General features: G+C 36.0%; 1 protein-coding gene across 2 annotated transcripts; it reads left to right on the top strand.

Annotated features, from left to right (window-relative positions):
* Positions 1-291: 291 nt before the first annotated feature.
* mybphb (myosin binding protein Hb) lies at positions 292-14196 on the top strand. Of its 2 annotated transcripts, XM_065279490.2 has the most exons (13): positions 292-578; positions 2757-2816; positions 2937-3071; positions 5089-5256; positions 7103-7191; positions 7746-7941; positions 8018-8157; positions 8311-8470; positions 9421-9557; positions 10811-10997; positions 11915-11965; positions 13768-13807; positions 14123-14196. In XM_065279490.2, the coding sequence occupies exons 1-11, from the start codon at positions 356-358 to the stop codon at positions 11944-11946; spliced, it is 1527 nt and encodes a 508-aa protein (XP_065135562.2). In that variant the 5' UTR covers positions 292-355; the 3' UTR covers positions 11947-11965; positions 13768-13807; positions 14123-14196. The 2 variants fall into 2 exon arrangements, with proteins under 2 accessions (XP_065135562.2, XP_065135561.2); XM_065279489.2 differs by lacking the exon at positions 2757-2816 and having other exon boundaries at positions 293-578.
* Positions 14197-14413: the final 217 nt, after the last annotated feature.

The raw sequence follows: 14413 nt of genomic DNA, 5'->3' as shown, positions 1-14413 counted from the left end.
TGTAGCCTACTTGTAGAGATCCCCCAATTACACTTGTGCTTATGTCAGTTCCCACATGAAAAATACTGTACACTTTTGTATTTACTAAACATACTACAATGTTTTGAACCTTGCCACTTAAATATTAAAGTAGCTTATAGAGTTAAGAACCTCTGAACTACATTTTTCATGTAGACTGCAGTGCTGTTACTTTATGTAAATACAGTTGAAGAGATCCTGATGCTGAGAGCACCATACGCGTAAAGGGGAGGAGTTGGGCGCCGCCACGTGTCTTAAGCTATAAAACCGGTGTGATCGACGGTCAGACTGAGCCGAAGGACTTACGAGGTCAAAGGGATCCCTAAAGCGGAGAAGCATGCCGGCAAAACCAGCCCCAATAAAGAAGTCGGCTAAGGCCGCCAAGAAGGAGGAACCCGCGCCGGCACCAGCGCCCGCGCCTGAACCGGCACCTGAGCCGGCACCTGCAGAACCAGCACCCGCAGAACCTGCTGCCCCCGCTGAACCTGCTGCCCCTGCTGAGGTTGAAGCTCCTCCTGCCGAAGCCGCGCCAGCGGAGGATCCCAAACCTCCAGCTGAAGGTACTGTCAAATGCGCAACGGGGATACCCAAACGCGCGCGCATGCAAATACAGTGTAAGAAAAGATTTTGTTATTATTATTGGATGAGTGTCACGGGGACATAATATACCTCAAATCTATATAAAGGATAAAATATAAAATGTATATATACAGGTTGTATAGGCTATTACAATCTCAAAAGATCACTTGCTTGTGCCAACAACATTTTTTTTAGAAAACTACTTTTTTATTTAATAAAAATGTATTTTTAGATACCTTACACTGAATAATGCCAGTAAGAGATCAGAATAGATAGGAAATCCATAATGTTTCGAAACATCTCAGGGGGATTCTGACCTTTTGAACTGAAGTGTGTGTCTGTATATAAATACAATAACAATAATTATCACAAGCTACATTTATTTCAAAAGCATTTTGCTTGTTTGTTTAGTTGTTGTAATCATGTTTCCTTTGTTTAACTCATTTTACAGAAAAGTGATAATGCAAATCTTCATGGTCTGAATAAATGCATGAATTTTCATTAGAATTATCTTAATGTAATTGCTTGATTTTGGGTTGTAAGGTTAAGTGTTCATAAGGTTAACCCTTAAACAACCAACATACCAGTTTAACACAATTACAGAAGTATCCCACCTAACACATAACTCCTAATGCTTGAAAACTTAATGTGCATTGCTGCCAGCCATGTTTGGCTGGTACTCACTCAGTACAGATCACAGCTGATGGGTTAAAAAAAAACACAGTGAGTATTTCCACCTGTTCACCTCTCCTCACTATTAGTGATCATAGCAGCTGTTCATACTGACCTACCCCACGCATGCTCTGCTACTTTCAAACTAATTTACTCAATCACTTAAGTTTGGTTTTCTATGAAACGTTTTGCTCACAATGGTGGCACTGGGCATGAAGCCAAAGCATTTATGCGTTTAGCTTTGCCATGCTTTGATATTGTTAAACAGCAGGCTGAAACTTTGTTTATAAAATCAGAGATCCGTTACTGTTAATCTGTTTATTTTGTCGCTCTAACAATGGCAAAGTATCCTAATGGTTTTCGACAGCTATGAAATGACTATTTAACACCAAGCATATCTACTGAGACCTTATAAGCCGAAGGAATTTAGAGCCTGTAGATAACGCAGACAACACATCTCAACCATTCCACTTACAGAGATTTAACCCAGTACAACAGCAGCACATTCGTCTAATCCAAATATATCATCATTAGTCTGACTATTTATTAAATTAAGATTCAGAAAATGACTTCTGTTTAGAAAAATCTGTATAGTCAACATTTGCATATCATGCTCAAACTCTTGCTTATTTTTAACATGAACTAAACACATCCATTAAAGCTTCATAATAATGTTAACCATTTTAAATCTTCTAAATCATTATTATATTTGATGTGTATGAGAAAAATATTCTTTATGTGCTGCTATTGATATAAAAATGCATGAAAACATTGCACAGTAAAGTTTTAGTACGTGTAAGTAAATATTGTGTTTGTTAACAATTTATGTATATCGTATTTGCTATTGATTATTAAATTTTAGGATTGAGACAGTTTTCAGTGTATGCTGATATAATCTAAATGACAAAACATGAACCGATTGATCACAACCCAGTCTCACGGCATTTCGTGTACAAGAATATAGTTTGTTTTTGTGTATTTGTCACCCGGCACGATAGTTAAAGGTGCAGTGTGTAACTTTTAGGAGGATCTCTTGACAGAAATGTAATATAATATACATAACTATATTATTAGTGGTGTATAAAGACCTTATATAATGAACTGTATTGCTTTTATTAACTTACAATGAGTGTTTTTTTATCTACATACACTACGCGTCTCCTTACACGGAAGTCGCCAGCATGTTTCTACAGTAGCACGTAACGAACAAACTGCTGTATAGAGCGGTTTTCGTCCCTACGTAGTCTTAGACAACGACGTGTTTGTCCTATGGTGGCTACCATATGCATTTTGAAATTGAGGGTTCAGCGGTTGGTTGCAATTCACAATCTCACCACTAGATGACCCTATGAATTTGACGTCAAAATTTAGATGTCATCCCTGCGTCACTTTATAATAGCAGTATTATTAGACCTGGATGGACAACACTAATGCTTTGAGCTTTTATATGCTGCTTTATTAATGTACTCCTGCTTATTTAACACCAGCTGCTGCTGAAGCTCAACCTGCTGAGGAAATCAAAGCACCTACACCACCTCCACCCGCAGGTAAACCTACCAGAAGAATCTAAAGTCCTTCATTTTACCCATTCATTTGTGTCTGTCTCCAACTTTAGATGGAGCCAATACAGTTTATTATGTTTCATTAAATGGCTGTTTTGTCTGTAGAGCCCACCAGCGAGCCTCTGGAGCTCAGCGTTGAGGACGTCAATGACACTTCAGTCACCCTCTCATGGAGACCACCAGCCAACATTGGGAACTCTGGTTTGGACGGCTACACCGTGGAAGTCTGCAAAGAAGGAAGTAAGTTTGATTTGCAACATAAACGGTGACGTACTTTAGTTTCGAATGTAGTAAGCATCCAGTAATATATTGATCAATTAATTTTTAAATAATTTGATTAAGGTGGACTCCGTTTACTCTAGCATTAACTTCTTAAAAATACCACCTTACAATATTTTTTTATTTTAAATGGATGCGGGAAAATGTTCATTAGTGTTCATTTAATAGTCTGGGTAAACCATCAGTTGCACCTGTCCTAAATATGTCAAAGCAACATTTACACCCCACCTAACTTCTGTCCCTATATGGGCTGAGGCATTTCTACTGCCACCGACGTGTCTGCACAGAGAAGAGCTGAGTGTTCACTTCCAGACGTAAATACAGTTGAACCTGCTGTTGCAGCTTTTAAAATGGTGTAAAATAAGACCGCAAAATATATTACGTTCACTCGCATACACAATTATTATGGCAAAATGACACAATTTTATTGTTATTAGAAGTAAATGCTTCAAATACACAAACTTCACTTAGTAAGTTTTTAATTTTAAATGTGTGAGCAAAATTCGCAATCTCCCTTTAATAAAATTGTTTATGAAGTTGGTTCAGAGAATGCCAAGAATGCGCAGAGCTGTGATTTACTCAGAGTGCCTATAAATATAAGATAAAACATGACACCAAAATATTGTCATTCACTTCATCATTTTTCTATTTAAATAACGAATACTAGTTTATATTATTTTTAAATTATTATTATTATTTTAATTATATCAACGTGATTATAAAGCATTAGAATGAGCTGTTTAAACATTTTATTAAAATGTAAAAAGTGAAAGTTAGATCAACTTTAAAAATAACTTTAATTGGTAACACCTAAAAAAATTAAGTTGTTTCAACAACAACAACAAAAACTTTTGTTGTTTCACTTTCTGAGAAAAATGTAAGAGTTACCAATTGAAGTAATTTAAGTTCATCCAACTTTTCACTTTTTACAGTGTAGTTGTGTACACTTCAATTTTTAAGTGCATAAATTACAATTAATTTCAACTTTCTAAACTAGTTAGGAGTTGCTATAAATTATAAAAAAGGAAGTTGTAATAACTGAAGCTAATTCAACTTTATTTTTATAATTTAATTCAACTCCTTAATAGTAAAGAAAGTTGAAATTAATTTAAAATTTAAGTTGATTAAATGTACCATGAAGTTAAAACAACTTGGTTATGCAAGTCAATTTAACCAACTATTTTAAATTTTGACTTGTGACATGTTGACATAACTTAGCAAATTAAGTTAAACTACACTAGTCAACATTTGAAATGGATCAAAACCTTTCCTAAAAGTTGCCTTAAAACCAATACCCTATATCCGTTCTTGTCTTAGGACAACTTGGATGAAAGTTTTTGATCCACTTCAAATGTTGACTAGTATATTTCAACTTGATTTTATAAGTTAAAGTAACATAAAAATAAAATAGTTCATTTAATATAATTTTTACAGGGCACTACCGTATAGCAAGTGTCTAGCGATTTAAGATCTATTCGCTGTACAATAATCAACAATAAATAGTTCCGATTTTATTTTTATTTTTTTTGCTGCCTTGTCTTGTCTTGTGTCTTGTTCATTTAACTTTGAACAAACTGTTGCTAGTAAATAAATGTACAATCTACAGTAAGTTACTGGCAAACAGCTGACAGTAATACTGTTATTTTTACAGATTTTTTTTTTTACAGTAATCTCTAGTCAAGATAAATAATAGGAAGTTAAAATGACTTGATTAAACAAAAAATTAATAAGGCAGCAAAGAATTTAATTGGCTATAGCAGATGATATAAAAGCAGTGCATTGCAGTGATATGTCAATACAGTTTATTTTGACTAAGATTTGCACATTTACATTTACCTTAATGCATTTGGCAGACAATTTGATGCATTGCAAGGTATAATTTTTTGTAATGTTTGTGTGTTCCCTGGGTTCAAACCCATGATCTTTTCTGCCGGTAATGCAGTGCTCTGAACACTAAATCTACTCTCATTTTCATCAGCTGGCGAGTGGAAAGCAGTGAACGAGGAGCTCTCTGTCTCCTGCCGCTATATCATCAAGAATCAGACCACCGGTGACCGTCTGAACATACGGGTGGTGGCGGTGAACCCTGCCGGGCGCAGTCCTCCTGCCACTCTGCCTGATGCTGTCCAGGTCAGAGAAGTTGGGGGTAAGACTTGACCAAATTTATGAAAATGTGTGCTTTTGTCCAGTCTTGCCTGGTTGTGTAACTTCTCCAAAGATTAGGGGCCACCCCTAACGTCTCATGTGTCCTGGACCTCAGTGCTATCTAAACGAGGACTTCACCTCTCATGCTCGTCTAAAGTGCCCTACAATTAGATCTGAGGACTTGGCAGTTGGGCAAAAATAAATCTACCTGACACGAGTGTTGCGTTACAACCAGAACAGGTCAAACTGTGTGATACCACCACTGCATTCAATCTAAAACACGTTATCGCATCTTATCCGTTGCTGTGAGATGTTCTAAATATTGCTGATATTAAACTATTGTTATCAGCACATACTAAACAGTTTGTCTTTTAATTTTCAAGTATTACAAATGTTGCACGTTCAACCGCAATATGGTAGATCGTTACGTAAAGCCGTATATTTTCCAAGAGTCCTAAAGAAAGAAATTGTAAATGTAGGACGGAAAGTATAGTGGTCATGGAATGTAACATGAATCCAGGCTACATGAAAGAAGGGGAATTTTGGCCCAATGCCAATTAAAGGACTTGGCTTCCATCGATGCCATTGGCCGGAAGTCCTGTGTCCGTGTTGAATTGTCTTTTCTAATAAGAAGAATTTCTGTTTATAGATCCTTAGAAAATCATTGGTAAGTGACTTCGATTAACAAGGATTAGGGGAAGAAGGTTTTGCATAGCTTCAAAGTCATCGACAGCCAACCGCCTGGATCGGTATCAAGCTACTTCCTTTAAGAGCGACGGCAACAAGTGTGAAGGGTTTGGGGTGGGATGCATTCCCATATGTTCTCGCACCGCACAAGGAGTCAAGTGGCATCTAAGGTTTCCAATGAGGCTTTTTAGCCCTCTGGAGATGCTATGTTTATTTAGAGGCATGCTGTAGGGTTTATGAGAGGGGTTGATACTTAAAAAAGCAATGAAACAGCTTTCCAGTTTGCAGTTTAGGAATGGAAGTATTTCCAGTTTCAATTCACAATTTTACATTCCAATGCTGATAAGTGCAACTCTCCTCCCATAGAGGAAATCATACATTTTTCTGACAAAAAAATATGTTTTAATTAAATGCTTAATAGGATTTATATAAAGAAAAGCGTAATTGAATATATTTTTGAATTTGCAAATATATTTTTTTAACCTTCATATATCAAGATATATTTCAAAATGTATTTCAGGGGCAACAAATACATTTTTAATTTTACAACCCATACGACATAAAATATATTTTTCCTGACCGAAAAATTATATATAATAAATTAATAATACTTTTTTGTAAACATATTTTGGTTATTTTTTGTATATATTGAAATATATTTAAAACTAAATTTGAAAAAAAAAATGCCGTATGGTTTGTTGTTTAAAGTAGAAACAAAATCTGACACTTAAAAATAGGACTGATCTATTTTAAGTTATGTCGAGTCTGACAGAACTGTCATTAGCATGTACGTTAGCATGTGTATCCCTCCAATGTGTTGTTTTACAGTAAACATTCCCACCATATAATTTCAGTTTTACTTCTGATTATGTTTTACCTCTGCTAGTTAGTTTCTGAAATTTTTTGAAAGTTAAACTCTATAACCATAGCTAAGTTAAGTGTGGTGTTAGCTACAGCGGAGGATTAAATTACAATTAGCTTGCATCCAGTTGGTCTTAGATAGAAAGATGGGATCATGTTAGCAAACTAGTTCACAACTATTGTTATCATGAAAAATATTCAGTGACGTTTGACTTCCAAACTCTGATTTAAATAACTTTGAATTTTATTTTAACATTTGCTGTTTTAGTTCTTTAACAAGTTTTGTTTTTCCACTACAGATCGCCCCAAAATCCGTCTGCCACGTTCCCTGAGGCAGCGTTATGTGAAGAATGTTGGAGAGAAGATCAACCTTCTTATTCCCTTCAGTGTATGTCATCTGTTCATAAAAAATGCTTATGCTAATTCTACCCAGCAAACAATAGCCGTCATTTCACCGTCTAGGTTAACTATATTGTCCGACTATGACTAAACCACTTCTAGCCAAATGTGTATTTTGCCAAAATAACTTTTAAGATGTCTAATTTTCCGTCCTGTAAGCAAAGTCAACAGTGTTACAAGATGTTTGCTTTTATTTATTTATTCATTTTTTTTTTTAGTTATGGTTAGATCGGACAGCCCAAATTTTTCCTTTAGACGTCATTTAATTGCTTGCTGGAAGTTTCATTTAAAGATTTTGTTATTAAACACTTGCTTATTAGATTCTGCATTGTAGTGGTTGAATCAAACGAAATACAAGACATTAATAAGTCTAGTAAACGGTTTCAGTGAGATTAACTCAGTACTAGTACTCTCTAGTAGTCTCTTGCTGCTGCACATTGTTTTTATTGTTCATTCAAGAAGTTGGTTTCATTAAACGGTTCAGTTCTGCACATTGGGGTACGTAATTGAATGTTCACACCTATTTTCTTTACTTACCTGTAGGGCAAACCACAACCAGTTGTTTCATGGACGAAGGATGGTCAGCCTATCGACACTAAAAAGGTGAACATCCGTAACAGCGATAAAGACAGCATCTTCTTCATCCGTGCCGCTGAGCGTGCTGACTCTGGTGTGTATGAGATGTGTGTTAAAGTGGACAGCTTTGAGGACAAAGCCCAGATAACTCTGCAGATTGTCGGTAAGTATTGTAAACATTGTTTACAAAGAAAGTACTGTTTTATCTAGAATTTTACCACATGTGTCTTGTTTACCAGAGTTGCCTGGACCTCCAGCCAGCGTCAAGATCGTGGACACCTGGGGCTTCAACGTTGCTCTGGAATGGACCGAGCCCAGAGACAACGGCAACACAACAATCACCGGATACACCGTCCAGAAGGCCGACAAAAAGACAGGGGTACAAGACAGGGATCTTTAATAACTAACTAATAACAAATCGTCTAGAATAAAAGCGTTTTTTTTTATAAATAGGATACATTTTGAAATGACAATTGTATAACTCAAACCAACTATAACAAACAAGGATGTCATTATCTGCATGTCTTTGCAGGACTGGTTTACAGTACTGGAACATTATCACAGACTGAACGCCACCGTTTCAGACCTCATCATGGGCAACACCTACATCTTCAGGGTCTTCACTGAGAACAAATGTGGAAGAAGTGAAGAGGCCACCGTTACAAAGACCTCAGCCACAATCCAGAAGACGGGTGAAAAAGATTTTTCATTCATTTAACAAATTAATGTTACGTTCCCTTGACATTACTTAAAGGTTAATGTAAACATTACATTTATGTAAAACTGTATTTATCTAGGCATAGAGTTCTGTACATGTTAATGACGTATCGTGAGCATTAAACACGATTGTGTCCACCTCCTTATGTAAACCTTGTGCATGCAAAAGACCGCCAATCTCAACATAACAAAGACAGTCGCGATGAACACCCCAACATTAAAGTAATTACAAAGTTGTTACAATGCTAAAAACAAAGTTGTGACTGAGTTAGTGCTATATGCTAGTTAATGTTATATGTAAGCGTTTAGACTGAAGTTCTCCTATTGACATTACATTTACATTTTGTAGGTCCATACTGAGAAAAAACACAAACTTACCACTCAGAAATGTCCATTAACAATCTCCAAACAATTGATTATTGATTATATATGTATCTCCATCTGATACAGACTCAAACATAAGATCTGTTTACACACATACACACAGAGCTACTGAAGGAGCTGCTCTGAGAAACAGCCAATCAGAGCAGAGCTCAACATTATTATTCATGATCCTTTCAAATAAGGTAATAATAGACCATTACATTCTAAAGGCAAATCCTATGGTTGTAAATGGACATGTAAAACTGTCTCTGGATCATTTTTGCACTTAATAAAGTCACAAATCTTATATGTAGATATCAGCAAATAACAAGCAGATGTTAAAGGTGCCTAAGAATGCATTAAAATGAGTAAAAAAACAGCAGTAAAACGGATGGATCGTTCATGTGGAGGTTCAAAGCGTGTTGGTCGTGTTGGATTTTAGTTTTATTCATATTGAAAAACATTTTTCACTTAAAGACAGTTAATTTAGATTAATTTCCCTGCCAGGAAGTGTTTAAGTGTTTCTCTGTAATCTGACAAAAGTTTGTTCTTCTCACTTCAGGTATTAACTATAAACCTCCAGACTATAAAGAGCGTGACTTCAGTGAGGCCCCAAAATTCACAACCCAGCTGGCAGACCGCAGCACCACCGTTGGCTACAACGCCAAACTGCTCTGCTCCGTCAGGGGATACCCAAAGGTCTGTAATTCACTTACATATGTGAATCCTTAAAGTATATGAATCCTTAACGTATGTAAATCCTTAACGTATGTGATTCACTAATGTATGTGATTCACCAACATATGTGAATCCTTAACGTATGTGAATCCTTAACGTATGTGAATCACTAATGTATGTGATTCACTAATGTATGTGATTCACTAATGTAAGTGCCTCACGAATGTATGTGACACCCGAACGTATGTGACCCCCGAACGTATGTTAATCCTTAACGTATGTGAATCCTTAATGTATGTTAACGTATGTGAATCTTTAACGTTTGTGATTCACTAACATATGTGATTCACTAATGTAAGTGACTCCTGAAAGTATGTGACCCCTGAACATATGTAATTCCTTAACATATGTGAATCTTTAACGTATGTTAATGTATGTGAATCCTTAACATATGTGATTCACTAACATATGTGATTCACTAACATATGTGACTCCCAAACGTATGTGACTCTCGAACGTATGTGACTCTCGAACCTATGTGACTCTCGAACGTATGTGACTCTCGAACGTAAGTGACTCTCGAACGTATGTGACTCCCTAACGTATGTGACTCCTGAACGTATTTGACTCTCGAGCGTATGTGAATCCTTAAAGAATTTGACTCCTGAGCGTATGTGAATCCTTAATGTATGTGACCCCCAAACGTATGTGACTCTATAACGTATGTGACTCTCAAACGTATGTGACTCCCAAATGTATGTGACTCCCGAGCGTATGTGACTCCCTAACGTATGTGACTCCCTAACGTATGTGACTCCTGAAAGTATTTGACTCCTGAACGTATGTGACTTCCGAACGTATGTGACTCCTGAATATATGTATGTGATTCTCTATTGTGATACATTATTGCAAAGAAAGTGCTGATAGGTATTTTGCAATGAAGTCTGTCCCATAATCAACACTTAATCTGTCAAAGGGTGCAGAAATCCAGTAGTGACAGTAACACCAGATTTAGTGGACGTCCTACTAATGAACTTAGTAGGGAGCTCATGGCGTGAGCTGAATAAGTGAGATTCCTACATCACTATGACCAGATGAATGTCCAGACACTGATATCTGGAGGCCATGACATTGGCACAGAATGGAGCCAGCAGCGAGAGTGTTTTTAGCGTTGATCTGCGTGGGAAAATCTTTCACTTCATTCACACACTGTGAACATTTCACAATAGATACACTGAAACTGACCATCCACTTTCTATCCCATCTCTTTGCAGCCTAAGATCGAGTGGTTGAAGAACCAAATGATTATTGGTGATGACCCCAAATTCAGGCAAATCAGCAACCAGGGCATCTGCTCCCTAGAGATCCGCAAGCCCGGTAACTTTGACGGAGGCGTCTACTTCTGCCGGGCCAGGAATGAGCACGGAGAAGCTCTGGTGAGCTGCAAGCTGGAAGTCAAACGTAAGTCATCCCAATCTGCAGATGCTTCTTCTGTCCTAGTGTGTTTCAATGGGTCTGTTATAAGAATCTTGTTTGGTCTTTATGAGTTTCTGACATAATATTGGATGAGTAAATGTGTTGACCGTACCACATATTAATTGCTAGACAATTTACTGGACTTTCTCTTGTTTTCAAATGTGTACAAAATTCAATCTCAACCATGACAAACCTGAAAATAATTTTCAAAAAGTGATTTGCATGTCTGAAAATAGATGTAAAGCATATTATAGATGTTAGCTTATAGATAGAAAAAGTTTTGTTCTGTATAGAAAAAAGTTGACTTTCATTGGTCAATCAAGAATTAAATTATTGCACATTAATTTCTCACCAAGAAAATTAAATCGATTCTTTGTATGTTTAAATTTAATCAAGTTCTTTTTAACCAAATGAGCTACAGAAACCCTTTGGTAGAGCATGATGATAGCAACACCAGTATTATAGGTTCGATTCCCAGACATAAAATAATAAAATGAATACAACGAATGGACTATAACGCACTTTAGACGTAGTAAAAGCATCTGCATATTCGTAACTGGAATAATTTATTCTGCTTTAATGAAAGATGAATACATTTTCTCCTCCAACATACAGTACATAATCTCCAAGCATGAAAATATTCTCCCGATGATGCAGTCATAAAATGTTAACTGGTTTGTGTTTGGATCATTGCCGTGTCAAGTTATAAGAGAGAGACGTTTATGATTGGACATGCAAGTTTATGGAGGTCTAATATCGGTGTAAAGATGTGTTAAGTCATTGCAATGTCATTATTGCTTTATGAACATGTCTGATATAACAGGATTCACTGTGTCACTGTAAATAATGTATCACTTTATTCCATGCATTTTATCTGAACTAGATTTTGTTTTTGTCAACAGAGCCTGTGGTCCATGACGCTGAGAAGAAATAAGACAATCACATTTATACAGGTCAGTTTTTGTCCATGTACTCATGTTCACGGGTGATTGTACCACAATACGGTTCACTTTTGTTAAGACTTTTTTAAAATGTAAAATAAATCTTTGGTGTCCTCAGAGTACATATGTGAAATTTTAGCTCAGAATATCATATAGATAATTAATTAATAACATGTTAAAATTCCCATTCCCATCCCGTTTTTGGGCGTGTCCTTTAAAATGGAAATGAGCTGATGAAATGCAAACACTGATCACCACAATGATGGTTTGTTGAAATTAAAACTCAATTGTGCTGTCAATTTTTTCCTCTCTCTGCTCTAAATGGCAGTGCCGTGGTTGGATAGTGCAGATTAAAGGGTGGTATTATTATTATTATAAGATCCCCTTTTGACATCACAAGGGGAGCCAAATTTCAATGACCTATTTTTTCACATGCTTGCTGAGAATGGTTTACCAAAACTAAGTTACAGGGTTGATCTTTTTCACATTTTCTAGGTTTATAGAAGCACTGGGGACCCAATTGAAAAAGTCATAATATGTCCCCTTTAAAGAATAGTCATATTAAAAACTGATTGTTTGAACAGAACTTAAAATATTGGTAAAGTAGAAATCTTGTTTTAGTTTTGCAATTTAATAAAGATCTTTAAAGTATGAAATATATATGAGTCGCTCTTCAGCTCCTGCAGATTTTAAGTAAAATAATTTCATTTTGGTATCAATTTAACATTGTCTGACAGCCTTAAGGACAGAAAATAACTTAAACAAGATGCTTTACAATGTTTGTGCACCTCAATTGGAATGGAAAATATCTGTGGTCTCATTAGTAAATAAAAAAATTATTTCAGTTTAATTGAATTTGAATGACTATTATTTTAAAGCAACACTATGTAGTTTCCATGTAAAAATGACTTACAGCTCCCCCATGTGGTTGAAAAGCGCAACAGTGCCTGGTATCAGACATTCTTCTGCAGGCAGGGGGAGGAGCGGGGCTGTGTTTCCTACCCTCCACCGCCACTTTCAGAGTGTGCTTGTAGCAGCTAGGAGGCTGCTCAGGTCGCAGCAACAGTACAATTTGTCCAGTTTAAAGTTGTTCTATCACTGAAATAATTTTAGAGACATTATTTAAAGGTAAAAAAACTACATAGTGTTGCTTTAAAGTATATATATTCATAATTTAATGCAAGTATACTTTTATATTATTTACAACAAAGCCTTAAGCATTTTATCATGACCCAAAAATCTGTTTCGTTTTTTCTATTTGGGTCTTGACAAGGCATCTGTCTTCTCCATGAGCTCTGACCTTACATGGGGTTCACTAAACTGGGAGACTGTGGCCTCTGCTAGACGTCTGAACTGCTATTCATCATAAATGCAAATTGATGTGTACCACTGAAGAGACCAGATAACATCCACTGACTGGTGTACACATTAGACATTTACTAGATCTATCCAATAAAACACAGACATACTCTATACACAAGTGTGCTACCATAATAACAACACTTACATTTGCTTATATTCGATTTCATGAATCCCATTTTAACCCCACTGTACAAAATGTCTTTCTTACTTCTGTTGAACAAAACAAGACGCGTTTAAAACTGAGAATTGAACATTTCAAATAGAGTAAAACGGTATGGTTATTATGCATTTTCACTCATGACTTTTGGACCCTAATGTATGTGTCTAAACTTAAATGTTTGTATGCTGGAGAGAAAATGCAATGAACTGCAGATCACCCAGTTTGGGTTTCAAACTATTTCGGACTGTACTGACACCTGTTTCTTATTCCTTTCTCTCTACACGTCCTGTAGTCTTTAATAAGGAACAGCAGAATGTAAAATCCTGTCTGAGGTGAGAACAAACATTTGTGTCATTTTATCTACTATAAAACAAATATTTTAACGCTATCTTAGCAATTAGTATGTATTTTACAAGTGGTGGGGTTTCATTATTGTTTTATTTTAGGATAATTTTATGCTTTTGTACATTTTACTTTGTGACTCGCAAAATACACTATGTATGTCATATTAATGCAAAGCCTTGCATACGTTTGTAGTAAAAGAAATACTATGGTAGTATTGTGGTACAATGATGATATTAGTTCTTGTCATTCATTCATTCATGTACGTTATTACTGATTTGATTATTTTTCTGTAACATCTATAGGATTGTGAAGATGCCTTTTGCTGATAAGAAGATACATGAACTGTACATATGAAATAAAAATATATATAAACATAGACATTTTCCTCTTTTTCCTATTCAATGCGGTTGTGAGTTCATATATCATGAATAAATTTGTCCCTGACTGTGTCTCTTGGATAAACTGTCACCAAGACCAACAGGACCATCCGGTGTGTGTTAAATTAAACTTTAGTCTTTCTCTGAGATAATGTCATTGTCATTTTTCACAATGTCTGTACCAAAATCAAATGCAATGCTGCTGTTTGGTTCAGC

Source organism: Paramisgurnus dabryanus, chromosome 7 (genome assembly GCF_030506205.2).
Source record: "Paramisgurnus dabryanus chromosome 7, PD_genome_1.1, whole genome shotgun sequence".
In the NCBI taxonomy this organism is placed as follows: Eukaryota; Metazoa; Chordata; class Actinopteri; order Cypriniformes; family Cobitidae; genus Paramisgurnus; species Paramisgurnus dabryanus.
Note: the sequence above shows the minus strand (reverse complement) of the source record. Positions and strands in the feature narration are given on the sequence as shown.